Source organism: Pseudopipra pipra, chromosome 6, assembly GCF_036250125.1.
Source record: "Pseudopipra pipra isolate bDixPip1 chromosome 6, bDixPip1.hap1, whole genome shotgun sequence".
Classification (NCBI taxonomy): domain Eukaryota; kingdom Metazoa; phylum Chordata; class Aves; order Passeriformes; family Pipridae; genus Pseudopipra; species Pseudopipra pipra.
The window spans coordinates 16,919,033-16,945,217 of record NC_087554.1 but is presented as its reverse complement, the minus strand read 5'-3'; the positions used below and the strand labels follow the sequence as shown (position 1 = coordinate 16,945,217).

The following is a 26,185-nucleotide window of genomic DNA, read 5'->3' as shown; positions in this document are numbered from 1 at the left end:
GATAGGAAGCTGGATACCTGTGTTAGTTTAAACTTCAGGATAAGTCCCTTAGCTGCTGCTGTTTGGGTGAAGATGTGTTTGCCTTTGCTACTTCAAAGGAACAGTCTCAATAAGCTCTCTTTTTTTATGCTCTCTTATGTTGCAGGGAGAAGTAGATATTTGGAGGTCATTCTGTCTGAGCATGGGGCTGATGTACTTCTGAAATTCAAGTGTTTCTGGGGTCTAATTCCCAGATTTACTGAATTAATTATGGGGAAAACTTTTCATGGCTCCAGTAGCCTCTTGGAACGAGTCGATAATAAGGTTGTAGCAGGGAGGATGTGAGCAGCTGTTGTGCTGGGTAGACCAACAGAGCAGAAAGAACTACTCTCTGATGTGCAGCAAGGGGGAAGGCAGGGCTGGGTTACTGTCTCTGTGCTCTCTTGAAATGGCTTTTGGATCTCATGTTCCTCTTGTGTTTGTGCTCCTAGACACCCTGGTGTTATCTTGAGTGGATGATAGTGGATTGCATCAATAAGGAAGAATGGTGTAGAGGGAGGTGATAACCAGTTGGATCCAACTGGGCAGCATCTGGCACAATGAGTGGAGAGGAAGTTGTTGAGGGTGAAAACAAGCTCATTCTCTCTTTTTGCTACTATAAAAAAGAAGCTTTATTTCTTAGCCAAGCTTATAAATAGCTCTGTCTGCTACAAAACACCTTTTGTTTCTGAATTCTTCTGGGACCTGTGTTCCTTCCCTTCCTTCCCCTCCCCCCCTTAAGGAGATGGCTTCTGAGTGCAGCATATTGTTCTGTTTGTTTCGTTTTTTAGTGCCCATTTGGAGGAGAAGCCCTTTTGAGTGCTACTCTGAGAGGAGCAGCAGTACAAAACTCAAGGCTGCCCAGAGATATGTTTTTAGCCCACAGAACTTGTATCCTCAGCTTACTTCTCTGCCTGTGACTTTCAGAAACCTATTTTAAGGTCTCCTCTTTGATCAGTCTCTTCATTTTCCAGAAGTCTGTTTCAGTGTACCAAGTGGGAGCCTACTGAGCTTCAGTTCTTTATAGCAAACAGGTTTTGCTAGGTTGTCAGCAGGTTTGTTTGCCCTACCTGAGCTTCTCTAAGCAGCTCAAACGAAAGTGCCTTTGGCTCTGGTTTTTGCCTTTCAAGAAAGGATGCTGGGCAGGGACTGTCACGGCATGTGCTCTAGGATCCACCCAGTACTCCAAACAGCTGTGGCACAACACTGTTGCACTGTGGGTTTGTTCAAAAGGAAGTTGTTTTTTTTTTTTTTTTTTACTGTGAATAGCAAAATGACTGCAATAGCTGAAGGAGCTTGGCTTGTTTCTGTTCTTAGGTTTTTAGCTGGCTGTTTGGTACGCTGTGAGCTCACTGCTCCCCAGCTCCTCTCCACCCTCTGAACTATGTTCATCCTTTTCTGTACTACTGGATCACTTTGTCATTGCCTTCTTGCTCCCAAACCCTTCTGGATTACCCCTGTGTCACTTCCTTAACACCACCTTATCAGCTTTCTAGTTGCTTAAGCACAGGTACAGTTTTTCTTCCTCCCCTTCCTTCCTGAGCTGCAGGACCTCAGTGCAGCCTTTGAAGCAAGAGGTTTTCTCTAAGTGGCAGTTTGGGCTCTTAGCCCTCTGCCTGAGGCTGTTTGACGTTGAAAAGAACCAAATTCTGTGCCCATTAGCATCCCCCTTCCCTTGCTCAGCACAGCAGCTCAGACTGGGACATACTGTACTGACTTCCAATGCAGAGCCGTTGGTGAAAATCTGTTGCTTACAAGACTGTCCTTTGTGATACTCCTGTGTCAGGGTCTGTCTCTGCAGAACTTGCCATGCTTGCTGTGTGTCTCTGTCCTTTGCTTTTGGGGTAAAAGGGCTTAAACCATGCATCCAGACCTGCCTTCCTTTGCTTCCTTCTTTCTGTTTGGGGGAATCATTCTCCCCAATGGCATTTCTCCATCCTTCATCCCTGTGCAGTGGGGCTGGGTTTGTGGATGCAACCTGGTTGAAAGCACAGCAGATGCAAAACATGTAAGCCTTAGGTGAGAGTTGCTGGTTTGTTCTGGGTGGTTGTCCTTGCTTCAGGACAAAAGCTGGATTAAAGCAAAATTGCTTCTTAAACCATCCTCTCTGGCCAGATTCACTTTGTCTCCCAAACATAACTGATGTTGCCTGTTCTCCCTCATGTTAATTCTATGGATCTCATGCATGCTGATTCCTAAGCATAGGCATCCATCCACTCTGCTTCAGTAAGGTGCCGTTTATTGCTCATCTTTATCTGCATTAGGCATTCCACATTTTACACAGCACTCTTTGATTTCTTTGTTTGTGTTGCTGTGTGGATCTCTTTCTATAGCCTTCTCTCCCAGCAATGTTAAATTATCCTGCAGAGGCTTACCTAGCATCCACTTGTGACTACTGGTGTGTTTCCAACCTACCTCTTTTCAGCTTTTTCTTGGAAAAGTGTGTAGGGGGGTTGGAGAAATCCTATCTTTAGATAATTGGGTTATCCTCTTTTTTTTTTTTTCCTGTTGAATAGGAAAGGGGTTACAAAATAGAGAAAATAAGACCAGCAAAGTGAAAACTTAAGTGAAGGTTTGATGATAACTGAGCTGCTCTTATAGCATCATTACAAAATTGGAAGACTTCAAAAAAGCAAAAGGGGTTCTTTGTTTTGTTTCCAAGTCTCTTCACAGTTTGGCTTGAGGAAACTTTGGTCAGTTCCGTATCCTCTATACACAAAAAGAATATAAAGAGCTGTGTATGGAGTTTCCTATTTGGACTAAACATGGCAATCCTATATTAGCTGTGTAGGAACACCCTAGCCTATGACAAAGTCCCTTGTGAAACAGAAATAGCTGATCTCCCAGCTTTCAGGCTCATAAACCTGCTGGCAATGAAGTTGCAAAGGGTGACTAATACTTGAAAGCACAGCTGTCTCTTGGATGGGCAGAGCTGGGGACTTTCCTTTTAAATACCCTCTTTTTTTCAGGACATCAGGGACAAGCAGGTAGGCAAATACCATGATGTTCCTCTTGAAAATGAGACTACGTGTGGTTAGCAGAGGCCCTAAAAAACCAGTATCTTGTTAAATACACAGAGTTGGATACCAATGTGCTCAAGAAGGGTTGTTTAGTTATGGAAACCATCATCTATATTTGAGAAAATGATAAAATATGTAACAGAACTTGATTACTGAAATAGTCTTCTGTGCACTATGATTTAGTAGACTGACCTAGGAGGATGTCAAGTGATAATGCCCGTTTTGTTAGCCAGGGGAACCGCTTTGTGAGAGCGGGATATCTTATGCTGTCCCTTGTCTGTGCTGGTGAAAGGATGAGTTTCTATTTTGTTCTCAGGAAATGGGTGAGGGGTGCACTTTCAGTGGAGGAGATAGAGAAGATAGCTCAAAATGTATGTACTCTCTTTGTGTGTGTTTTCTAAGACTCCCTAGAGATGTGGAGCAACCCAGATTCCTTCATATCTCATCTGCAACTGCTGCTGCTTCCAGGATCAAGATAGGTCTTAGATAAACACAACAAAAACCCTAAGATTCTATTATCCTTCTTTAAACTGGTCTTTTTCTACTGGCAACTTGTCACCTTCACTGTGTCCTTCCCCTCTGTTCCCTCTGTTACTGCATCCAGTGCTGCTTGCTGGCTCTGTTCAAAACAAGCGTGTACCTGTTTTCCTGTGACCTGTGGATGTGGTATGTTATACACTTAAGCTTATAAACATACAGAGAGTAGCCCTTAAACCTGCAGCATGAGGCTGCTGGCTTTGAGGGGTTTTATTTAATTTCCTTGTTTTCCTTACACTTGGCTTCAATGGACAGTAAACCTGGTCCTAGGTGTTCTCTTGCTTGGGTGCCCTGCAGGAATCTCCAGAGGCATGGAGCTGCCTGGCTTCAGTTGGCTGACCATCCTGATGCTGTTCTGTTAAAGCTCTTGGTGTGCTCCTCAGCTGATTTGGGTCTAAACCGGCTCAGCTCAAACACAGTGCTGATCTTTGTCATGGGTTTGGTAGCCAGTTCCTTCAGTTTCCGGGCGTCAAAACGTGGCTTATGCAGAAGGATGGGCAAGCGGCGGGGAAGAAAGATGTTTTCTTCCTTCCGTGGCTTCTTCTCTTCTGCTTGCTGCTTTGTCTCCTTGTTGAGTGTCACCTGGTATAAAATAGCATCCCACATTTTCATGGCTCTTGATTTAAACAGCATGCAGTCTTGGTTGATGGCTGCTTGAGCAGTGTCCTCTTTACTCCCTTCCTCCTGTTCCAGCTTTTCTGGCTTGGGCTCTGGGAAGCTGGGTGCTTCTGGCTGTACCATCAAGTGCTTCCTGAGGCGACGCCAGCCACTGGCACTGGTTCCAGATGGTCTTGCTGCTTCTGCTGATGGTGGTGCTGGCTCAGCTTTGAGGGGAAGGCCGGTGTTGGGTAAGCTGGGGGTCAATTGAGTTTGAATGATGTCTTCTGCCTTGGTGTCTGTGGAGGTGGACCCAGTACCATCAGCTTGTGCTGGCGTTGCTGTTGGTGGGTGTGCTTGCCTCCAGGGAGCACTGGATGTCGTTTGTTTTAGGATGTCTCTGTCTTCCTTGGGTAATTCAGAAGCTGTCTCTGATCCAGATATTTCAGTGTCAGTTCCGTGAGTTGTAGGCATATTGCTGTGGGCATCAGAGGTGCTTGGCTTGGGTGAAGGGGCCTTGATGGACTCTTCAATAGGAACAGGCTTGGGAGCTTGATCAGGAGGCTCTGTGTCTGCAGCAGGTTCTGTGTCTGCAGCAGGAAGGAGGGGAGGTTCCAACGAAGGAAGTGTGGCGTTGCTGTCATCAAGTGAGGTGGGTATGTGCTCTGGAGATGGTTCAGAGCAGCTTGTTTGAGGTGCTGGGGAAGAAGGCCTTTTGTCTTCATGGCTTACGGTTCCTTGTGTCAGGTTTGATGTGGGAGTCTTAGCCCTTGGTGGCTTGACACTGTGGAAATAAGTGTTCACCTTGGTGACGTAGGTAACCTCTGGTGCCCTTTCTTTACTGGAAGGAGGAGGCTGGGGGAAAACAGATGGGTCACATGGGGAGGGAAGGTGGGAGCCCACGTCTTCTGGCTGATGTGTAGTCTCGGGAGCCTCTGGTTTGTGTAGCAGGGGCATGGCTGAGGAGGTTGTGAGCAGGACATGTTCAGCAATGCGCCTCTGCTCAGTGACCTTCAGTGTGAAAGGCTTGCTCTTTCGGAAAGGGGAGGGGGCGCGGTGGTTGACGGGCCTGATGGAGATGTGAGTGGGCAGGCTGGTAGAAGGGGATGCTGTGGTTTCAGGGATCTCTGCTGGGGGAGTGCTTTCATCGTACTCCTCTTGGTCAGGGCTGGCCTCGTTCACGGGTGAGAGGCTGGAGCGGAAGGACTTGGCTTGCTCTGAAGCGAAGACAGCATTCTTTTTGGCTGCCTTTTTCAGCAGCCGTTGGAGCCGCACGTTGTCCTTCCCAGGCTTTGGTAGGGTGGGAGGGGGAGAAAGGTGGTGGTGGATGGGAGCAGACTGGATGGAGGATGATACTGTTATCAGCATTGTCATTTCCTGTGGAAAAAAAGAACAAAGTTTAGAGGTGGTGTGGGCTTAGCCCTGGTGGGCTAGATTCTGAAGCATTCTTATGTAAGTCCTCCTCTTCCTCTCTCTAAAAGCTGTGAGTATGGAGGAAGTACTGTGGGAGAAGAGCATCAGTCTTGGTTTCCTTACTCTCCTGACATAACCTCAGCCAGTCTTGAGGGTGGGTGTGGCAGGGCAAGAGATGTACTGGGGGAAGCTGTATTGCCAAATCTGGAGCTCTTCCTCTCCTGGCATTAGCACAAAATCCAATTAGAGCTCTTTGGGACCCCAGATATTCGTGTCTTGGCAAGTCCTAATGGGATTTGGAAGGAAACGTTGAGGGGAAACAAAGTGGGTCTGAAATCTTGAAGCTTTGAAACATCTCCAGAGGCACAAACCAGGAATGTTTCATGGCTTTCCAAATTTTGGTTATTAATACTCTGATACAATGTTACATACAACAGAACAGTCATAAACTACATGTGTCATCTGAGTCAAAGTCAACACTTGCCTTGATTGATTTCATCTGGCTGAAGACACCCCTGTGAAATGCAGGGCTTCTCAAAAGCTGCTTTTATCAGTGAGAAAGTGCTTTGTCACAGCACTAACTTGGACTGATCTTTTCTTGCTGCATGGAGCACAGGAGCAAATTTTTCCTCCTGCACTCCATTCTAGATAAAACCAAGTTTTCTCTTTCCCTTGGGAAGCTTTGCCACTGTCTTGCCTCTATCACTTACTATTCAGTGAAACAGAAGTGGCTTGTGGTCTGGGTCAGGTCTTATCTCCAATGGCAGTTGCAGCCCTTTGGCCAACACTGGGCTGCTCCTATGGGGAAGCATGGCTGCTTTTCCTGCTCTGTCGCTAACTCGCCACCATCTCCTCTTCTTTCTGGTAAGCACTGGTCAGACTTCCTGACAATGGAGCTAAGGGTCTGTGTTGGGGATAGAAAGACAAAGCTGCTCTCAGTTCTCCCCTTTCTCTTCCTGAGCAAGATGGGGAGCACCAAACACTCAGCCTCTGACCTGCAATGACTTTTTGGCAGCCACTAGAAAGAAATCTGACTCAATCCTGGCTCTTGCTCAGCACAGAGTTGCTGAGTTTTGCTATGAAATGAGACATAAATCACTGAGCTCCGTAGTCCCTGGTGGTGGATGCAACTGAGCATCCTGAAATAAGGAAGAGGAGGCTGGGGTGATGTCAGGCTTGTTCAGAGGGGCTATTTATTGCATGTGTTTTGCTTGGTTCCTGGTGGCTCCCAACCTGCTCTGGTTAGTATGGGTGTGTAGCATGATACCTACTGTGTGGGAAAGCTATCCTGAATCAAACTCTCAAAAGTGCAGAGCAGCTATTTGTGCTTCAGTGCCTGGTGTTAGCTTTGGGTTTGCAGTGCTGCTGTCAGCACTGGGCTGGGAAGGTGATCCAAACTGAGCAAGCAGGTGGTGTATCTGCCAAAACTGGTTGTGAATCAGCAGAGAAGGGTGACTCTTAAAAAAAAAAAAAAAAGGCAGCAGCAAATACAAGCACTTGAAGCCTTTGAACACTACACGCTATCTCTTCAAGATCAAGCCCTCACCGTGGTGGATGAGCTGAGCAGAGGTTGTGGTGGGCAGGGTCTGGGCAGTGTCTAGCAAGTGGTGCACTCAGTACAGGAAGGACATGGATCTATTGGAGCAAGTTCAGAGGAGGGCCACAGAAATGATCAGAGGGATAGAACGCTCCTATGAGGACAGGCTGAGAGAGTTGGGGTTGTTCAACCTGGAGAAGAGAAGGCTCCGGGGAGACCTTATTGTGGCCTTTTAATATGTGAAGGAGACTTATAAGAAAGATAGGGACAGATTTTTAGTAGGGTATGTAATAATAGGATAAAGGGTTACAGTTTTAAATTGAGATGGTTAAGACTAGATGTAAAGAAGAAGTTTTTTTATGGTGAGGGTGGTGAAACACTGGAACAGGTTTCCCAGAGAGATGGTAGATGCCTCATCCATAGAAACATTCAAGGTCAGGTTGGATGGGGGTCTGAGTAGCCTGATCTAGTTGAAGATGTTCCTGCTCATTGTGTGGGCATTGGATGAGATGACCTTTGAAGGTCCTTTTTAACTAAGGGTCCTATTCAAACTATTCTATGATTCTATGACTTATTTTGGCTGCAGGCATGAGAAACCTTCTGCAGTTTTGGTGAGGGGGCTTGGAGGGGATTTGTGCCAGCTGGGGGTGACAACTGTCAGGCATTTCCAGTGTCTTATCAACTTCATGTCCTAGGCACAAGGCTGGGATTAGGATTTGCTTTGTTCTAAGAGCTACTCTTAGAAGCAAGTCTGCACTGTCCCCAAAAAAAGACTGAGACCCCATTCTTCATCATATATATGCTCTCCTTCCCAATTTCATGGATATTTTACATTCTTCTGGGTCAGAAAGCCAAAATGTCTGTTGGAGGGGTATGTACTTTTTTTTTTTTTTTGTGCAATGCCACTCTGGCTCTGTTTGTGTAGGAGTTGCTAATTGCTTGCTGAGGTTTTTTGTGCTTTTTTTTAAATCTGCTGAAGGGGGAGCAAGTACATGCATCTGATGGTAGGATTTACTGTGGAATGATTTAATCTGCTCCTGTTTAATGTGGTCTCATGGACAGCCTGTACTACAAGATGAGCTATAGTCTAGCAGCACTGTTAAACCAGATTTATAAGGTTGACCTGCTTCAGGCTTGTATTGGGAATACTAAAGAGGTAGGGCAGCAAACTTCTCAACCACTGATCAGCTCATTGACTGCTTTGCTTGTCCCATGGACTGCTGCACCCCAGAAAAATGCAGCTTCCCACGTGAGTCAGAGAAGGATCTTGCCTGGGATTTGCTGCAAACTGCAGATGCTACAGAGGAGGGCATGGGGATTCTTGACGTGGGAAGTTTAGATACAATATGCATGCACAAGGAAGGTTTTCCTTCTGTTCCCCAAGTTAGAGGCTGCTTTGTGTGGCCTATAACATCAAGATTTGTTCTCTTATAGTAGTCTGTGCTCTTGAAATCACTCTTGCTACTGTCTCAGCATCCCATCTGACTTGAAACCTGCTGTACTGTGGATCTTGGAGACCTTGTGGTGTGTAGTAACTTCCATGGCACGTGACTGTATTGGAGTCTCTGTGCTTGACTAGTGAGGCAGAGAGATGCTAAGGGACAGCAAAAGGAAATCAGCTGTTAATTTATTTGCCTTCCCTGTCATGCTTGGCTTTGTTTGAGCCTCCTTCAGAGCTTTGTGTGCTCAGGAGAAATTCTGCAACAAGCAAGATTTGTCTTCCTCCCCCTTGTTTTTGCTTCATTATGTGGCAAAGGGACACTCAGGCTTGCTTTATTACCAGTGGAAAACTCATGGACAATGGGGGAAGTACTGCCTGAGAAACTTGTGTGGGTTAGTGATAAGCTGGAAGGAAATAAAGATAGAAGTCAAGAGGCTTTCAAAGGGTTAAGTTTCCTTGCTGGTGGTTGAGTGCCCATGGGTGGATGTGTGGTCACCCACACTTGGACCCCAACTGTTCTCCTGACTTCATTCCATCTGCAATCAGCCCCAAATCAGGATTAGTGGGGAGAGTGTCAGCATGCGAGAATCATTTATCAAGTGATGGAAAACTCATTTGTGTCCTGGAGTCCCTTGGCTGCACCAGCTGTCGTGCGTGGAGCAGATGGAGAGCTGCAGGAACCCAACACCGCTGCAGATGGTCCCAAACCGAGCTGTGGCTGCCAGGGGCTGTAGGGACATACTCCACTTTAGTTGCTTTCTTGGGCTTGGGAGCAAACCTGCTAATCTCCTCCTTCTTGGAGTGGGAGACAGCTTGGCAGAAGTGCAGCTGTGACCTCTGCTGGGCGTGCAGCCCTTGGCACCTGCTCTGCCATGAGCATGGACATTCCCAGAATGGTGGACTTTGACTGGGCTTTGTGAAAGTGGGTGGGAGAAAACCACCTGTAATTGCTAGACAAGATGCAGCCCATGGTATTGCTCATGAGAGGTCAAATGGTATCCATAACCTTGTTATTTTCTTGTCTTGCAGCTGAGCTTGGTCCTGGTTCGATGCAACCCTCAATGCCACTATTTCCTCTGCTCCACAGAAGATAATTGAAGGATGTTTCTCTTCTGGCTGATGTCAGTCTGCTTTGGTACAGCCTGACTCCTCTTGGGGTGTGAGCAATACCCCACACTGCCTTCAGATGGAAGAAAGGAACTATATCAGCTGGCAAAATCTATCTCTGTTTTAACCTTCTATGTGATTCTTTGGCTTTTTTTTTTTTTTATCTCTCTCTGCTATGGAGATGGGAGGCTGTGGCTCTGTTCCCTCTCTTCTTAAGTGTTGGAAGAGAGTGATCTGCTGCCCTGCTGAGCAGGCAAGGCTTTTGCTATGTGATGATTTTCTCCTTTTGTGGCCCGTGGTGGCAGAGAGAGAGCTCAACAGTAACCTGGTAAAAGAATTGGTGTTTGAAAGGAGGGCAATGGGCAGATTGTGAGTGTGAGAAAACTGCACAGAGAGTGCAAGGACCACTTGTCACCCTGTTGGTGCCAGCTGTGGGTAAGGTCTTCCCCTGTTTACAATGCAGCTTCTGTCCCTCTACAACATCTGTTTTGAGGGACTTCCATCTGTTGGTTTCTCTGTGTACATCAAATCACTTTCAACTTAGTCCTGTTTTTTTTTTCTTTAGTTCCCAGATCATCCTTTAGTCACAGTTACATACCCATGCCAAAATGTTCCTGCCACTTTTCTGTCTCAACAGTGGCAATAGCAGCTTTGTTTCAAATAGCTGCTACCTATAGAAGATGGGTTGGAGGTCTCCTTTCCCAGGCGTGAGGAGTGCTGACCACTGGTATTATCTCCCTTCTCTGGGAAAGTGCAAATTAGCTCCTAGGGCTGTTTCTGAACTCTCCCACTCCTTCATACTTCGTGGTGTTAACATGTCCCCCATCCCCTCTTTAAAATCTTATTCCTACTCTCTCCCATGTCAACATAATTTTGCAAGTTGTTTCTGCTCTCCTGGAGGGAGGACAGCTTGTCTCTCCTCCTGCGTCAGTGTGCTTTCTGCTTAAATTTTGTGCCTCCTGAATTTTCCTTTTTTTGTAAGCATTTAATAAAATTTGAAGATGATGTTGTAATGATGGCAACTCTGAGAATTTTGTTTGTGTAGGAGTTTCTGCAGCACAACTGTCTTCCAAGACCTTGCAAGTCCCTGCTTGAGTGTAAGGTGGAAGAGAAGAAACATCAGGCTCAGTGGCAAGAGGAAAAGAAGCTTGACATATGCAGGAAAGGGGATTTCTGTGTTCCTGCCCCATTTAGATACTTGTCATTTTGCTGCATTTTTCATGGGGGGTAATTGACTGTAAAACAGGAAGGAGTGGTGTTTGGGTGAGAGATGGAGCAGCATGTAGAGACTTCTAGGGCGTGGTCGGCTAAAAGCACAGAGCTTACCTCCCCAGGTAGTAGACCTGAGCAACATCACAGTCTTTATCCAAAATCACTGGTGATGTCAGCTTTGTTAAAAAAACCCCAAACAAACAACAAACCCTGTCTAGCCTGCTTATCCAGCTTTGATAAGGTCAATATAGCTGTCTGTACTGGAACCCAGCATGCTAATGAGTTGCTGACTCTATCTGGAACCATTTCATGAAAAACCTTTTTATGGAGATGACCTTCCAAGTAATAACACTTTTACTACTTGTGGCAGTAAAGAGTTTCTGCTGTCCTTACCTATGCTTTCCTAAAGTGTTAGGAAGAAGAAAGTTTTCAGATACCACTTGTTGCTCTTATCTTTCTGCTTATTGGTACCCTTGTCCTCTCCATCCTCTGCTTTAGCTCCTGGAGGTAGGAATTCAAGGAGTCTGTGTTCCTTACAGCACTGAGAAGCATGGATACCATCTGGCCCCATCTTCCCTTAAGCCCTCCCTCTGCCATGCTGGGATTTTCCAGTGAGGCTGGAGCAGTAGTAGTGTGGGGTATAGAGATATCCTGGCTTGAGGTGAAAACAGCACTACTTTGCATGTGTGCAAACTGGTTGTAGCAATTTTTCAACTCTGTTCTGTGGCTGACTGGAGGAAAAGATGGCTGGAAAGTTCTCCAGCTACTATTCCTGTGTCCTGCCAGTTTGAAGAGTGCAGACAAGGCCCTAGAGGCTGCTTCTGTGAGAGTCCTTCTCTAAGGAGGGTTAATTTGTGAAGTATGTTTTCTCCACTTAAAGCCCATGTGGACCTAGGTGTGGTTTCAGTAAACAACCACTGTAATTCAGGTTCTGGTCACAGCAGAGAAGTGAGCAGGTTATGGGAGACCAGAGCTCTCTAGTGGTGGTCAGGAACCAGGGAAAGACCTGGCTTGGAACAGATGTGTGTAGCTCTTTATGAGGTACTTATATGTGCCAGGGGAAATGTTTCCACAGTTAAATTAACTTTATGATCTGCTGTTTCTCCTCCCAGAGTAACATGGTGTGCACATGGTGGTGGGAGAGGCAGAGGGGTTACCAGAATGGTGAAACCTCCCACCACCACCACACAAAAAAAAAAATAAAAAAAGAAAAAAGAACTCTGCAGCCCAGGTAGTATACTGGATATGCATCTTAGTATTTAAGAGGGGATGGAGACTCATTTCTCCCCTCAGCAGCAAACTGTAGGGACTTCAGTTGCTCCCTTCACAAGAAAACATGGCATCGGTGAAGTGTTTCTGCTTATCTCTTGCTGGAATGAAAAGCTCCCACAGGTGAATTTGCTGTGGAGAAACCACTGTGTGTGGTGTGAAGTTACACTGTGACCTTTGCAAAGCCCTCCTGCTTCCAGCTCTTCTGCTTGTCTCTGGGACCTCTGCCCTCCTAGGAAGGGCTTCTGGGGACTTGCCCCGCTCATGTGAGCAAAAGACAGCAGGCTGGTGCCCCTCTATAGTAGCAACCCTATGTCACTGCTCTGATCTTGAGGCACCCCTCAAGGTGTTGCTTCACTGCAGTTCCTTCTTTCTCCATCTTGGCTAGATTATGCAGAAGGGGAACATCCTTCCAGCATCTGCTCTGAAATAAATGTGGAGGGCTAAGGTAATACTGAAATGTGCTGCTTGTGGCAGGGTTCAGGGCTGCTTTTTTTTCCCAGCAGGGTTTAACAGATGGTTCTACACGAGTGTTTGCAAGATGGAATTGAAAAACATTGCAGTGCCTGTTTCCTGCAGGCCATAAACCAGTATTACTTAAACATGGGGAAAGCTTATCTGGTGGAAAACTCAAGTCTCTTTTGAATGTTATGTTTTTATGCAGCACTTGTTCTGCCTTGAGACTGGGGGCTGGACTTCATCTAGTAGTCTTTTCATGTATAAAATAATTATAGGCTTATATTTATGTCCATCCTTATGTATATGTACTCACTAATTACCAGATCTCTGCTTAACCCTCACAGCTCTGCACTGGGCATAGAGTGAAGCAATGGACACAAGAGTTTAGAATTTCCAAATGAGTTTGTTCCTTGAAATGTGTCTGCAGTTTCTGCTCTTTGAAAGAAAGGTCAGCCTCAGAGACACCTGAGCCTGAATGTCAGAGCTTTGCCTCCTGCCACAGCCACCTTCAGGAAGGAAAATAAACAAGTTTAAAGAGCAGGGCAGCTATAAATAATGAGGTGGCAGCTGATATGCTGCTGAACAAGGTTCTGAGGTTGGCTTATTGGTAATTCTTGGCAGCTCAACACACTTTCCCTGATACTGCATTACATACATGCATATGTACACATGTACGTATTTTAAAGCAGGTAAAGAATGAATCTCATGTTGACAGGAAGTGCAATTAGAGCTACCCTTCAGTAATGATGACCCATTACAAGGGTCCTGATAATGAGACAGACCTGAGATGATTTTCCTGTGCTTTTGCATTGAGTCCCCTCGGGGTTTTGGTTGCAGTGGAATGATTTGATTTAGATCACAAATTTTCAGAAAGGTGTTTCATCTCTTCTTGTTAAGTAATGGTGTTTTAGCAATGCTAAAGACATGCATTCTTTGTTCTTCAAATAAGTAGAAAAAAGTATCATGGACTTGGGGCTTCTGAGGATGAGGGGAAGAATGGAGGGGGGGTTGAAGCGAAGTAAGGGGGAGACATCATTGGGATTTATATGAGCAAGCACTCTAAAGCATGAAAGCAGCAAATTGCAAGTGTAATTACTCAATCAGAGGTGCTTGGTTGGGTAGGGAGGTCTTCCCCATGGTTGTGGAGAGAGTGTGAGTGGTTGCTGTGAACACCTTGACGGGTGTCTTGCCTTGCTCACCTCCTCTGGGGACACCCCAAAACAGCAGCTTCAGGCATTGGTCCTGGCTCCCATCCTGTTGCTCAGTCTTCATTCTCACTGTCAGACTGTCTCATCCATTTGTGTAAATAGTCTGAAGGTGAGACCCAGGCCATGTCTTGAATGGTCAAGCCTGATCCCTTATCTTTGGAGACACATTTAGCCTAGATCTAGGGTGTCCAAGGATGGTCTCCTGAATCCCAGAGATTAGATGTCTAAAGCAGATGCAGTGAGCACATCTCCAAAAGCAAACAAGTGATGGAGAAACAATCTACCACAAAAATCAGAAATCAATATTGACTGAAGGAAAAAGAAATTCACTACTTACTGATGTGTAATTTGTTTCCATCTGAAATCATTTGCATGTTGGGTGCATCGTGTTACTCGGTCCAGTTTACAAAATTAACAGGTGATTGTTCCTTCAAGATCATGTCAGGTGCTGGTTTCTTGTGATTTTTAGAGCCCTGTAGGTAAGTTCAAAACACCAGATGGAAAAGTGTTTACAGTAGCCAGTAAGTACAAGCAGTTTCTCAAAAATAAATAAAGGGACTTTTTCAAAGCATGAAAATTTCCATCACCTAAAATTAGCATGAAGAAGGGCTATCGAGTAACACCACTGCATGCTCCTAACTTTGGCCCTGCAAAGTTCAGCATCTCAAGTACTGGAGAGGTGAAGGGCAGATGATGGTGATGTTGCCAGGACAGCTATTCTAGCAGAGTAGCTCCAGGCAATGAAACCAGTTGGAGGCTTTTCAAGTTGGCTGTCAGATTTACTGTTTTGCAGAAGTCAGGGTTGCTAAATGCAAATTTGGAGCTGTGCTTTGGTTGTTACCTTCCCAATAACAGAAGAAAGCAAATGCTGGCTCTGTCCCTGCTTGTTCCTGGTGAGGGACATGCTTATATGCAGGGAGGGCAAGTGCAGAAAATGCTGCACTGGGAGCAGAGGGAGTTTGGAGTTGATTAGTATGGTGAATTTTGGTCGAGGGCGTTTGTGTGCAGTTTGACTCAAAGATCTGGGCCAAGATTGCTTAAGTGAGCTGATAAGGATGGCCCCAATGCCTGCCTTTGTCCTGGATAACCTGTGAGTTACCCAGACACTATGCAGTTATTTACTGCCTCTTGGCCTCGGGAAATTTCATCCCTTTTTCCAGCTGACTTCCCAGGTTGGGCTTTGTTTTTTCACAGCCTTTCAGGAGCCTTTAAGTGTGGATGTGAAGGCAGCTGGGAGGTTAAATATACTCACGGGAAGATGGGGACATTCAAGAGCACTTTCCTGGAGGTTTACAAAGCAACTTTACACTCAGGTTAACCTTGGCCTGTTTCATATGGCTTTTGAGATGCTGGAGAGCTATACCACAAAGCCAGCTCTAAAGGCAAATTCTTGCTGCTTCTCCAGTACCACACTGCTAAGCCTTGTTGCTCACTGACCCCCTGTGCTAATATATCTCTAATCTGACTTGGAGTTACTCTGTTTTGGATCAAGGTAGCAAAGCATTTCCTACATCCATAAGGGTTGTGGCCCATCTGATGAGACCAGTTCTCATCAGGGATGTATATGCTGGTACTTCTGGGTTGGTGTTGGAGGTGAGCTTTCCATTTGCTTTGTCCCTCTCTGCCTCCCTGATGACTGATGAGCTCATGCCTAGCTCTGTAGGATATGCTGCTCCTTAGCGCAGTGCAGACCTGTGGAAGGATTGGGGATAGGTGCTTGATCCTTCATGCAAATACCCTAATGCAATTAAATCCTCTTTGACTGATGACTTCAACATCTCAAAACTGCTCTTGTCTTTTAGGAGTACTAGTGACTCTGTGTGTCTCCAACACTGAAAATGTTGCTGGAAAAAAACCCAGACAGTAACAACCAGAGCCAACCCAACAGGAAACATAGAACCCCCATTATGAATAAGAATATTTCAAAAGATTTTAAAAATGCCCAGGGATACCTTGTACCCTGCTCTGCTGCTGTCACCACTGAAACCGTGCATGTGTTTGCAGGATGCACTGCATGAATGATGCAAAGGGTGAGCTTATGTTTGCCCATGCTGAAGTAGGAAGTGACCAGATCACTTCCTGTTTCTTATGAAAAGATGTAGAGTTTCTGCTCTTACAGGCTAAGAGGAGATAAGATAGGAACAGATTTTCCTACTGAGTTTCACAGAAGGGATGACATACTCGAGTCCTCCACATAAGCATTGATTGGTTCCCTCCCACCAGATGCAAGTAGGAGAAAAGCAGTAACAGGAAGATGGATGGAGGCATGCATAGGTAATTTGGTCATTAATAAGAGAAAGCTTGGTTGTTGCCCTTTATTCTCCCTTTTATGCCCCTGAACCTTTGAGACATCATGAAGCCACCATCAGGAAAAGGTGTTGGCACCCTGAGGTTCCCCAGCCACCTTCCAAGATTCAGGTAGGTAAACTCACAACTTGGCAACTATTTGCTCTCCCCTGTATCTGAGCAACTGCTGCAAGAGGTGCATCACTGGGCATGGTAAACACTGCACCAGGTCGCTTCTGGGAAAACAAGAGACAACCAAGGACAGAGATCCTGAGCCCAAATGCCTTGCAGGTGGTATTAGAGGAACTGGGGGGGAAAGATGGTCTTTGCTCAGCCAATTTGAGTTGTTTCACATTCCTCAGGATCCTGTTAGCCCCAGTAAAATGACAATGGTCTGCTGATACTTAGAGGAGCTGACTATAAAGTTTAAGGCTATTTTGATCTCTGCTTGACTGGCTGCATAACCGGTCATTAGATTTTACACAGGAACAGAAAATAATTAATTATATATATATTCTGTCCTTTCTCTGAATGTACTTAACCACTATCTGATCTGCCTTTTTATTGACAGCTATTTCAATTAACTTGAAAAGAGTGTTCAGTGAACATAGGGCATCTACAGTAACCTTGAACTGCTGATTAAACCCCACTGCAGAATCCCTTTCTCTGGGGGAGGATAAAGAGAAGAAAGGGTGTGGGGGGAACTGGATAAAAAATTTACTTTCCTTTCCCAAATGGCTTTTGTGATTCCCATTTCCCACCTGCCCTGAATCATAGTAAAATATTTATAACTGAGTGTCACAAAAGAGAAAAACATATCCCCACCCTTTCCTAGTCAGCTTAATCAACACATTTTTCTGGATACCTCCAATTATTTCAAGGCTAATGCCTGTATAAGTGGACAAACATGCCAAAACCAGAATATCTGTATCATGCAAAAAAGTAAAACGTGTTGTTTTGAAAGCATTCAAATAACTTTGGAGAGGAAGGGGAATAAACATTCAGACTGTGAATGATGAAACAACTCAAGTAAAACACATTTTCCTTATAAATAAATTCACTTTGGATAACTCTAACCATTTTTCAATGACAGAAGGTGTCAGTGAAAGTTCCTCTGTAGCTCTACTGTGAAGGTATAAGTGCAGTCATGGGCAAGATTGGCTGAGGAAGCATTTCAGGAGATCCTCTTTCCTGACTTATGGGCCAAAGCAAGGTTTGCTTTGGAATTAGATCCATTTGTTCAGCATTGGAGAGTAGGTGGTGGATAGGCGTAGGCATTTATTTCAGAAATTGGATATCTCCTGGGTTGTGAAAGAGTACCTGTTTTATGGGAAGGATGTAGCTGATTTTATTTACAAACTCCGTAGTTTTTAATGAACGTGGGTAGGATTTCAGACTTCCAGGGCTGTAGAGGTTTTCAGATGAACTTTTCCAGTGCTTTTTCAGCTCACTGGCTGAGCATTATCCAGCCCTAAGAGGCAATGATCCATGAAAATGCTGCCCACTGACTGGTGTGCACTGAGAATATGGAAAGGGTATTTTGAGAAAAAAACCAGACCAAAACAAACAAAACACACACAAGTATTTGGCCAAAATGCCCATCTTTACGCAGTTTGTAAAATTATCATGCTAATGTGTGTGAATTGTATTTAAAGGCATTTCCCCCAGAGCACTGGCTGCTTCAATAGGTCAACCAATAGCCAGAAAAGATTGGAAGGGCTGATTACAGCTTCCCTACAAGTGGCCCTGCAATGCAATAAATTCCTGTGGCCCATCTCAAATAACCAATCTGGGTGTTCCTACCTACCAAGAAGAAATGTGACATTGGACTAGGTTACCTAGCAGATACTTGTCTAGATCTCTGCCCCAGCCTCCAGTTCTGTACAAGGAGGAACACTGCTTTGCTGTATCCTCTCCCAGGTGGGGATGCTGTTGCTGTAAGAGTATGCCAGGCTCTGGCTTGAGGTCAGCAAGCAGATGGACTTTTCGTGGTTTGAGACCCTGGTTCGTGTCTGTGACCTGCGTGTTTGCTCTTTGGCCTTGGTGCTGTCTCCTAACCTGGCACCTGGTGAGAGGGGCTTCTCCAATGACAGGTGCTTGCTGCACATCCACCTAACAAAAGGGAATAGCTTTCAGTAGGTGTGCAGCCACAGCTGGGATCATCCCTCCCTCATCTTGTCCATGTGATCAGTAGGGACTGGGAGGTAGTTGGTGGTGGTTTGCTCACTCTCTAGGGTGTGGCTGCAAGGTCCCAGTAACCTTGCTGCTGATGCAGGGGGAAGAGATGGTGTCAAGACAGCACAAAATATAAATCCTAGAGCAGGAGAATCAACAGTAAAGAGAGACAAAGCTGATGATGAAAATGTCACAGGTTGTGAATGAAATTGCTGTGTGATGGTATCAAGAGGTGAAATAAGGAGTTGACATAGGGAGGGTGTGAAAAGCATGAAGTATGCAACTAAGGCATGAAACAAATGTTGGAGAGGATTATAATCAGGTGCTGAAGGGGATAGAGAGACCCACAAAGGGAAGAAAGGACAAACATACATTGGGCTGTGTGGAATGAGCAGTGGTTGTGAACAAGGCAACAGCAGAGCAAAAGGAAGACGTGTGCATGAGACAAGCTCTCTTTCCAGAGAGATGGAGAAGGCACCCTCAGTCCCCATGAGAAGAGGGACCGGAAACAAGACGCGTAACATGGACATTGAGCGCTCTTGACAGAAGCAGCCCATGGGATGCACAGATGTCTTTTGGGACAGTACTAAGCAGAAGTGCCATGCTCAAAGGGGGTGGTGGTGGCGAAGACAGAGCATGGACATGATGTATGATGTAAAGATGAATGTTGTCTGGAGCAGTTGCCTGGTATGTCCAGGTGAGGAACTGAGCTGAGCGCAAGAACTGAGAGGATACTGCAGGCTGTAATGTTTGCATCTCATCTATTTGAAAAGAGAGCTGTGGCAGAGAGAAGAGTCTGGTTACCTGTCCCTCCCATCACTTGTATCAACGTCACATTTGTGAAGATGCTTAGAACAAAATTGGAGTGATGTGGAGCGCTCCCCTACCAGTGTGCATGAGCAGCACTGCTGTGGTGGAGGCTGTGCAACCCTGCAAGATGCTCACACTACCCCTGCCAAATATCTGGCAGCAGGTGAGCCAGATGGACCCACAGGAGCGTTCAGGCCCACACCTGCTGAGAGCCACCCTGGTGTAAGGCCAGGCTTCGCATTCACTTGCACACACACGGTTTCTTTTTAACTGATTGATCCAGTCCTTGGCACTGAGTCACGATGCCCCACCAGCAGCAGGAACAGCCTGTAACTGGCAGGCAGGCAAAGGAGACTGGTGAATGCCATTGCCAAACTGGGTCCACCACAAATATAAAAGGAAAAACAGCTGGGACACTCTCCCCCCATATGTCCCCACTCTGCTGCTAGTTTGGGCAAATATGGTATTTCTTGGAGATGTGCCCAGCTGGTGGAGCACCTGAGGAAAATAAGCCAGTGGAAGACACCACTTCTTTACTGGTTGGTGCTGAAAATGCAGCGTGAAAGCTGGTTTGCTGTGTTAGTGCTTTCAACAGATCTGGGGAGGGGGAGTGGAGGTGATGACACCAGGTCCGGCCGGGTGTTCCCACGCACACGCTGCTCTCCTCGGCAGCGCGGGGTGCCCTCCCCGCCTCCCCCACCCGGCAAACTCCCACATGAAGCGAGGGCGCTGAGGATGGATACAATGTCCCCCTCCCACCTGACAAGTAACAAAAGCATTGGCTGGAGCTGGGTTGCAGAAGGGAGGCGAGGGAATAAGCTGCCGGCCAGCTGGAGAATGCAAGCTGGAGAGATTTTAGCTCGTGCATGTTACCTGGTGAATGGGAGGCTGCAGTGCTGTGCTCCCACTCCACAGCTTTAAAAACTTGTCTCTACATCCTCGGTAGGAACCCTTTCTTGCAAGCAGCAGGGAAAGAGTGGGCAGGAATCAATCTGTGACCTGGGCCAAAAATACCGTCTGCCCTGCAGCTCCCAAAGTTTTTCCTGTGCTCCTACGGGCTGGGAGAAAGGGGGTGCTGGAGCTGCCAGACACACTGGAGGGCACACACTGCATTGCTGGGGAACCCTGCCAAGGGGAGAGGGGCGGGAGGAAAGGGATGGGAAGCTGAAGCCTGTGAGATTTAGTGAAATGGAAACCATGAACCGGAGGGTTGTGCGAGACACTGCAATCCTCTGCTGGAATAGCCATGCAACTCTGGAGAGAGTTCAGGTAGCAAAACCACTCCAGGCACCCAGAGGATACTAGATGGGGTCCAGCCATCTGGGATTTGCCCTCTCTATGAAATTCTTACTTAAATAATGCTTTCATATTATGCTAAGAAAGGCTCTGAGCATGGTGTGAGTCAACCAAGATCTTTTGTTGCATTCCTGCTCTCCTACTTTTTGTTCCAGGTCTCCTCAAGCCTTGGTGTGTGGCAGAGCCCTGGTAGTCTTAGTGAGAGATGGGTGTGCACCTCACAGCACTTGCACACCCCCCCCCCCCCCATGTGCTGTGTGTCTCTGACTTCTCACACGCCTGTGACTGCTGGTTTCAAAGAGCACTGGACACGGAAGGTCCATGAACCTTCTTCAGGCTCACCCTGCAGTGCAGCTGAAACCGTTTGCATGTGGAGGGGCAGCAGGGAAGAGCCCCTGCCCGAATGGGAGAGTGGAGGTTGCTGCTGAGTGTTGAGATTGCAAGAGCCAGGCTCTTGCAGACCAGGTTTTAAGCAGTGACCATGCACCACAGAGCTTTGGGGCCCCACAATTTGTTTCTGAGGTGCCTTTGCCTCAGATACCCCTCTTTGAGCTCTGCCTGCCTGGCGAGTTGTAAATATAGAAACATAAGCCCTGGAGTTTTTTTCTCCAAACATGTCCCTTCCATCTTAGCATCATCTGTGCAATTCCTCCAGCTGCTCCTATACATGGTATGACCTTTTTTTCCCCTTCCCTTCCTTCCCCCTCCATCTCATCCCCCTCCCCGCCCCATCCCTGCTCCCTTCCCTTCCCTGGCCAGCATACGAGTCTGGGGCCAATCGGCTCTTCCAGAAGATCAAATGTCACTATAAGTTGAGAGCTGCATCACCTTGGGACGCTCGCAGATCCCAGCCTGCCCGTCCCCTTCGACAGGAGCTTGGTGCTTCTCTCCACTCCTCCAGGTAAGTGGGATCCCTGGCAAGGGATGCTGCTGGGGGGTAACACTACAGAGGGGCTGAGCCTTGGTTTAAATAGAGAAAAATCAGGGGAGAGTTGGGGTCTCCCGGATCTGGGATCTGGCACAGGATCCTAAGGAAAAGGCACTTTTCCTTCCTGGCTTCGGTTGGGCATCACACAAATCTCATGTCATGTACGGAGATTTGGGTGCTCTGAACTCTCAAGGATTAGTAATGGGAGAACAGATGCTTTCAAAAGGAAGACGTAGGGCTCGAAATTAAGAGTTATCTCTTGGGATACTTGGAGGAAACTCCCTCCAGCAGCAGGAGGAAAGTGCTGACCTTCCCTCCCCTGTCACCCAGAGAAAGGGATGGCCGAGACAGGAGGTAGCAGGGGCAGGACTGTTGAGGAGCTGCTGGCAGGTGAGGAGGGCTGTGGGGTGTGGGGCTAGAGGGAGATCTGAGAAACATAAATATGGTCATGGAAAACTGCCCTCTCCCACAGAAAAGAAGAAAATTGTGAGTGTGAGTCACCCACACTGGGTGGTCATGTCATTGAAGTGTGAAGGAGTTTGAAGCTGTGCATAGAGGGAGCATACCATCATCACTCTGAACATGACCCTGTTTATGTTTCTCAGATCAGCTTCTTGCTGTTGGGTGGCAAGTATCCTACAAAGACAGGAGAGACACCAACACAGGTGACTCTGGGGCCAGCAATTTGTGCTGCTCATGTGGGGGAGCTCCAGTGAGGCTGTAGATGATTGCCAGGGCAGGCAGCCATCCCTCATAGGTACAAGAGCCAGGAAGATCGTGGAGTCCCCACCCCCAGAGATGTTCAAGAGATGTTTAATCTGGCACTGGGTGATATGGTTGAGTGGTTTAGAGGTTAGAGCGGTAGTGCTGCTTTGATGGTTGGACTGGATGATCCTGTAGGTCTCTTCCAACCTTGATGACTCTAAGATCGGGGAAAGGGGGATGTAAGCTAAGCACGGTCACTGGCTTTTTGCCCTCTATCTCAGCCTTGTTGTTCCTAGAAAATACTATGCAGGGAGATCAGGCAGATCATACCACGGTGAAGACAAGGATAAAGGGTACATCTTGGGACAGGGAGTTGGGATTTTCCTATGTGTCAGTGGACCCTGCAGCAGCGCTTGGGTCCTGTGACCCTGTTTCAGCATCAGTGCTGTGGCAGATGCTTCACCTTCCAGCCCCTTTCTGCTGGAAAGTACTGAGCAGTTCAGAAACAAAGAGAGGAGGCAGAGAGATGGAAGAAATATGTATTGAAAAAGGTATATGTATATACTTTTTATAGAGAGAAGTATATTATTATACTTATATGTTTACTAAATATATTATATATAACACCTATATCTTTTAATATAGATATGTATGTATATTAACAAATCCATGCAGTTGGTTTTCAATGGTTCCTGGTAGGAAAGTGTGTCCATGTGGTTCTTGGTGGATCATACTCCTAGTCCTTGCCTGATAGCTGTCCCTGCCAGGACCCATTGCCCATGCATGGCCTCTTTTGTCCTCTCCCCTTTCAAAATGGCTCCTGCTACCTTGCCTACCTTGTATGGCCTGGCTTGGGAGGGGATGATTGATGGGTGGGTTATTTCCAGGGATGGCTTGGAGGTGCAAGGCAGCCCATTCCCCCTCCCGGGTGCATTCTCAGCTGCTAAGAGGCTTCTTGGGATGTGCTGATTCTGCTCTTTCAGTCAAGGCCAGGAGCATTTGGGGCCAAAAGGGACATGGCATTCCTGCCCACCTGGGGCTCATGAGGATTGGTGTGTTTGTCCTTCTAGCCATGACCTGCTTGGCTTGAATAAAATGCAGAAAATAACCTTTGCTTTCACCTTTAAGGGGTGGGAGCAGGTAGGAAGTTTTCTGTCTGGTGAAACTTTCCTACATGTTTTGATTTCCTTCTAAAGGGTGGGCAATATTAACTAATTGATTTTATTACATCTCTAAACCCAGTCTCAGACCAGAATCCATTTTTCTGCCACTGTACAAACAAAGCCCAATTATTGCCTTAAGGTGCTAACAGCCTTAATCTTGGGCTGCGTTTGCTGTGTGTAAAGTAATTTCCACCGAAGGGTAATCCTGAGCCAGCTGGAGACTTTCCATTGCCTTCAGCAAACTCAATCCTAACTGCAAAAAATACTGCTCTTTACAGATTGCTTGCTTTATTGCCTTTTGGATGTTAATGTAGTTCAATTTTGTTGGCTGCTTTGATGACAGACCTACGTGGATAGTGCTGGGCATCAAAGAGCCTTCCTTGTCTCGTGTGGCTGTAGCTATGACGGTCTGTATTTTGGCCCTGGCTTTAAGGGACCAGATGGCTTTTGAATGCCGTGGAGTAGACAGACACCTTCTTTTTCTTGGAGCGAGACCTTTTTGGCTTTCCAGCCAGGGCAGTGGCAGTCAGCTACAGCCTTAAATGCCAACTCCTCCTGACAGAGCGACCAAACTTGGTTGAATGTTTGGCCCTTGCAAAGCTGAAATCTGCAATCTTCCCTTGGATTTTTTTGTCCCCCACCCCCTGCCCTAGCCTATGGGGTTCCTGTGTCTGGCTCGTCTTTGCACACAGTCTGCCAGTGCACTTGTTATTAATTCATTTTATCCAGAGCCAAGAAACCCCCTCAGGGTTGGGGTCTTATGGTGTCAGGGATGCTGGCATTCTCATTCTGTTTTTATAGCACACGGACAGATGCCATGCAAAATCCCATTCGCATTTGCAGCGCTTGGATTAACAAATATGGAAGGGTGTAGGGGAACAGCCAATGTGACAACCCTCAGCAAGATGTCCTTAGAGCTAAATTGGAGACTAGATGAGCTCATTCCAATAACTGCTAATGGAAAGCCTGATTGCAAAGACTCCCGTTGACTTCAATTGCCTTGGAAAGAACAGCATGGGCTGCGCTACGTGCCTACCGCACACTGAACAGACGCTCACTCTCTGTGTGCACACCCAGGGTTCTCGAGCTGATTTCTTCTCCACCATTGAGCAGTATTACTCTTCTTCTCACTGTAATAACAGGGGTTTAGCCCAAAGCCCTTTAAAACTCCTCTTTTTTTCCCCCTCGTACTGGAAAGAAGGAAATACGCATTTATAAATTAAAGGCAGAATCCATGGGACGATTGGCCATTGCCCTGAGTCTTTACAGATCATGTATTTTAGAAGGAGCCAACATCTGGGCATTAGACAGGTTCCCTCCATAGGGTTTTGCCTGAAGAAGCTCAGCTGTCCTGTTGCATAAACCAACATACTGTCAAGCATCATTTCTAATACCTTGAATAATTTTCAGAGGCTGAGATGAGACTGCTAACATGCTAGCCACTGTGCAGATAGCAAGTGGAACTCTTTGTCCTGAGGATTTGTTGATCTACATAGAAAAGACCAGGGGAGAGAGACCAGCAGTGCTGTAGCATTCAAGTAATTAACAGAAGCAGCAGCATGAATTGGTGCAAAAGAAAAGCCTTTTGCAGAGCTGAAATTCTTCCCATACACAAAATTCCCCACAGATTCCTTCTGCCTGCCTTTGGTCCCCAAAGTACTCCTTGGGATGGCTGTTGCACTTGAGCAGTGGACAATCGCAGCCACCAAGTTAAAAGCAGCCTGTGGTCAAGAAATCACTGAACCCAAATTTCATATGTCCTAGCAGTAGGTTACCCTCCCATCCTGCTTCTCAGGTCAGGTCATAACACAGCCACTGCTGGCACTACTTCCAATGCAACTCTGACTTTCAGAAAGAGGATAAATGAGGAACTAGAAGAAAAAAAATGCTGGCTGTTTATCTCTCATGGGGGTTTTAAATCCCATTGGTGTTAATGTATGGTGCCCAGGGTCATTGCTGGGGAATGGAGAGAATCCCTTATAGGGCAGGGTTGGAGCCTGTGGGATTACTGCCTTCCTCTGAAATAGAAAGCTACTGAGCTGCAGTTGTTCCTTTTGAACCTAAGTCAGCCCACCTGCTCCTTCAAGACATCTCTCATATATCAGCTGAATAATGAAGTCATGAAAGTCAGGGTTTGGGGCAGCAAAAAGAAGCCAGGCTTTCTAATTTAAGACTGACTGTGGATCTGGAGGAAGTCTTGGGGGGCCCTTTCCCACCTCCTCCCCTGGCCTCAGGGCAGTTGATGCTTTTAGTAAAGCCAGAGTGTTGTATTACATAGAAATGGTTATACCCATGTGAACTGCCTAACCAGGGATGTGGCTGGTTTTCATCTTAAACTAATCAACAGAATATTGTTCACTTGTATAAACCAGACACACTTCTGGGTGCTGACAAATAAGGACTCATCTCTAGGTATATTGGTAGTATCAGTTATTCTTTTAGCTCTGCTAATGCTTTGGAGCTGGCACCTTCCCACTTGTGGTAGCATAAAGTCAGGAAAAAATTCTCTGATCTTTCTGGAGCTATGGAAATGTCAGATGGGTGCAAGAGGACACTGGCCTGTGCCTGTCTCCCTCTGGAGATTTTGTAATTTAAAGCCAGGTCCAGATTTCCTCCAGTCCCTGTGGGACACAGCTGAGTTGACGGGACATGTCTTTCCAGATGATGTTTTCCTCCTCCTCTCTCCTTGTCCTCTGACCTGGCTGGCAAAGATTTGTGCTTCTCCCAAAATGTCAGTGTTGGTGGGGGATTGGTTGCTGTGTGGGAAAGCAGGTGCCCGTCTTTTTTTGTCCTCAAATGTCAACCCATCTGCTTCTGCCTTGGAATTTTTTAGGAGGTACTCTCATTAATAACACTTTTTTTTTCTTCTTCTTTTCCTTTTTTGTCTAGAAACTCACTGCCAACATGTCTGATACCGAGGAAGTGTAAGTAGAGAAAAAGTTGTGTGTGTGCTCATTGGCTCAACTTGCTCCATGCAGCGGAGCAAGGGCATCCCAGCAGGGAG

At 46.5% G+C, this 26,185-nt stretch overlaps 2 protein-coding genes and 1 long non-coding RNA gene across 5 annotated transcripts in view; 1 reads left to right on the top strand and 2 right to left on the bottom strand.

Moving 5' to 3' along the window:
• Nucleotides 1-10,683, top strand: part of LSP1 (lymphocyte specific protein 1) — a 50,550-nt gene extending 39,867 nt beyond the window's left edge. For both annotated transcript variants that reach the window (XM_064657557.1, XM_064657558.1), the window contains exon 11: nucleotides 9,593-10,683. The gene's annotated coding sequence lies outside the window, so the exon portion shown is untranslated. The remainder of the gene's footprint in view (nucleotides 1-9,592) is intronic.
• Nucleotides 1-26,185, bottom strand: part of LOC135415624 (uncharacterized) — a 347,770-nt gene that overhangs the window by 70,851 nt on the left and 250,734 nt on the right. The gene's annotated exons all lie outside the window — the stretch shown is intronic.
• PRR33 (proline rich 33) lies at nucleotides 1,236-20,183 on the bottom strand. 2 transcript variants are annotated; one of them, XM_064657555.1, is made up of 3 exons: nucleotides 19,963-20,183; nucleotides 14,156-14,291; nucleotides 1,236-5,549 (listed from the first exon to the last, which is right to left on the bottom strand). In XM_064657555.1, exons 2-3 carry the CDS (start codon nucleotides 14,174-14,176, stop codon nucleotides 3,903-3,905), a joined length of 1,668 nt encoding a protein of 555 aa, XP_064513625.1. In that variant the 5' UTR covers nucleotides 14,177-14,291; nucleotides 19,963-20,183; the 3' UTR covers nucleotides 1,236-3,902. The 2 variants fall into 2 exon arrangements, with proteins under 2 accessions (XP_064513625.1, XP_064513626.1); XM_064657556.1 differs by lacking the exon at nucleotides 14,156-14,291.

Excerpts from the sequence above, each read along its gene's own strand:
- PRR33 (XM_064657555.1), bottom strand. The coding sequence starts at position 14,176 with ATGGAAACAAATTACACATCA. Across the intron at positions 5,550-14,155 it reads TGGAAACAAATTACACATCA|GAAATGACAATGCTGATAAC; the intron begins GTAAGTAGTGAA and ends TTTTTTCCACAG.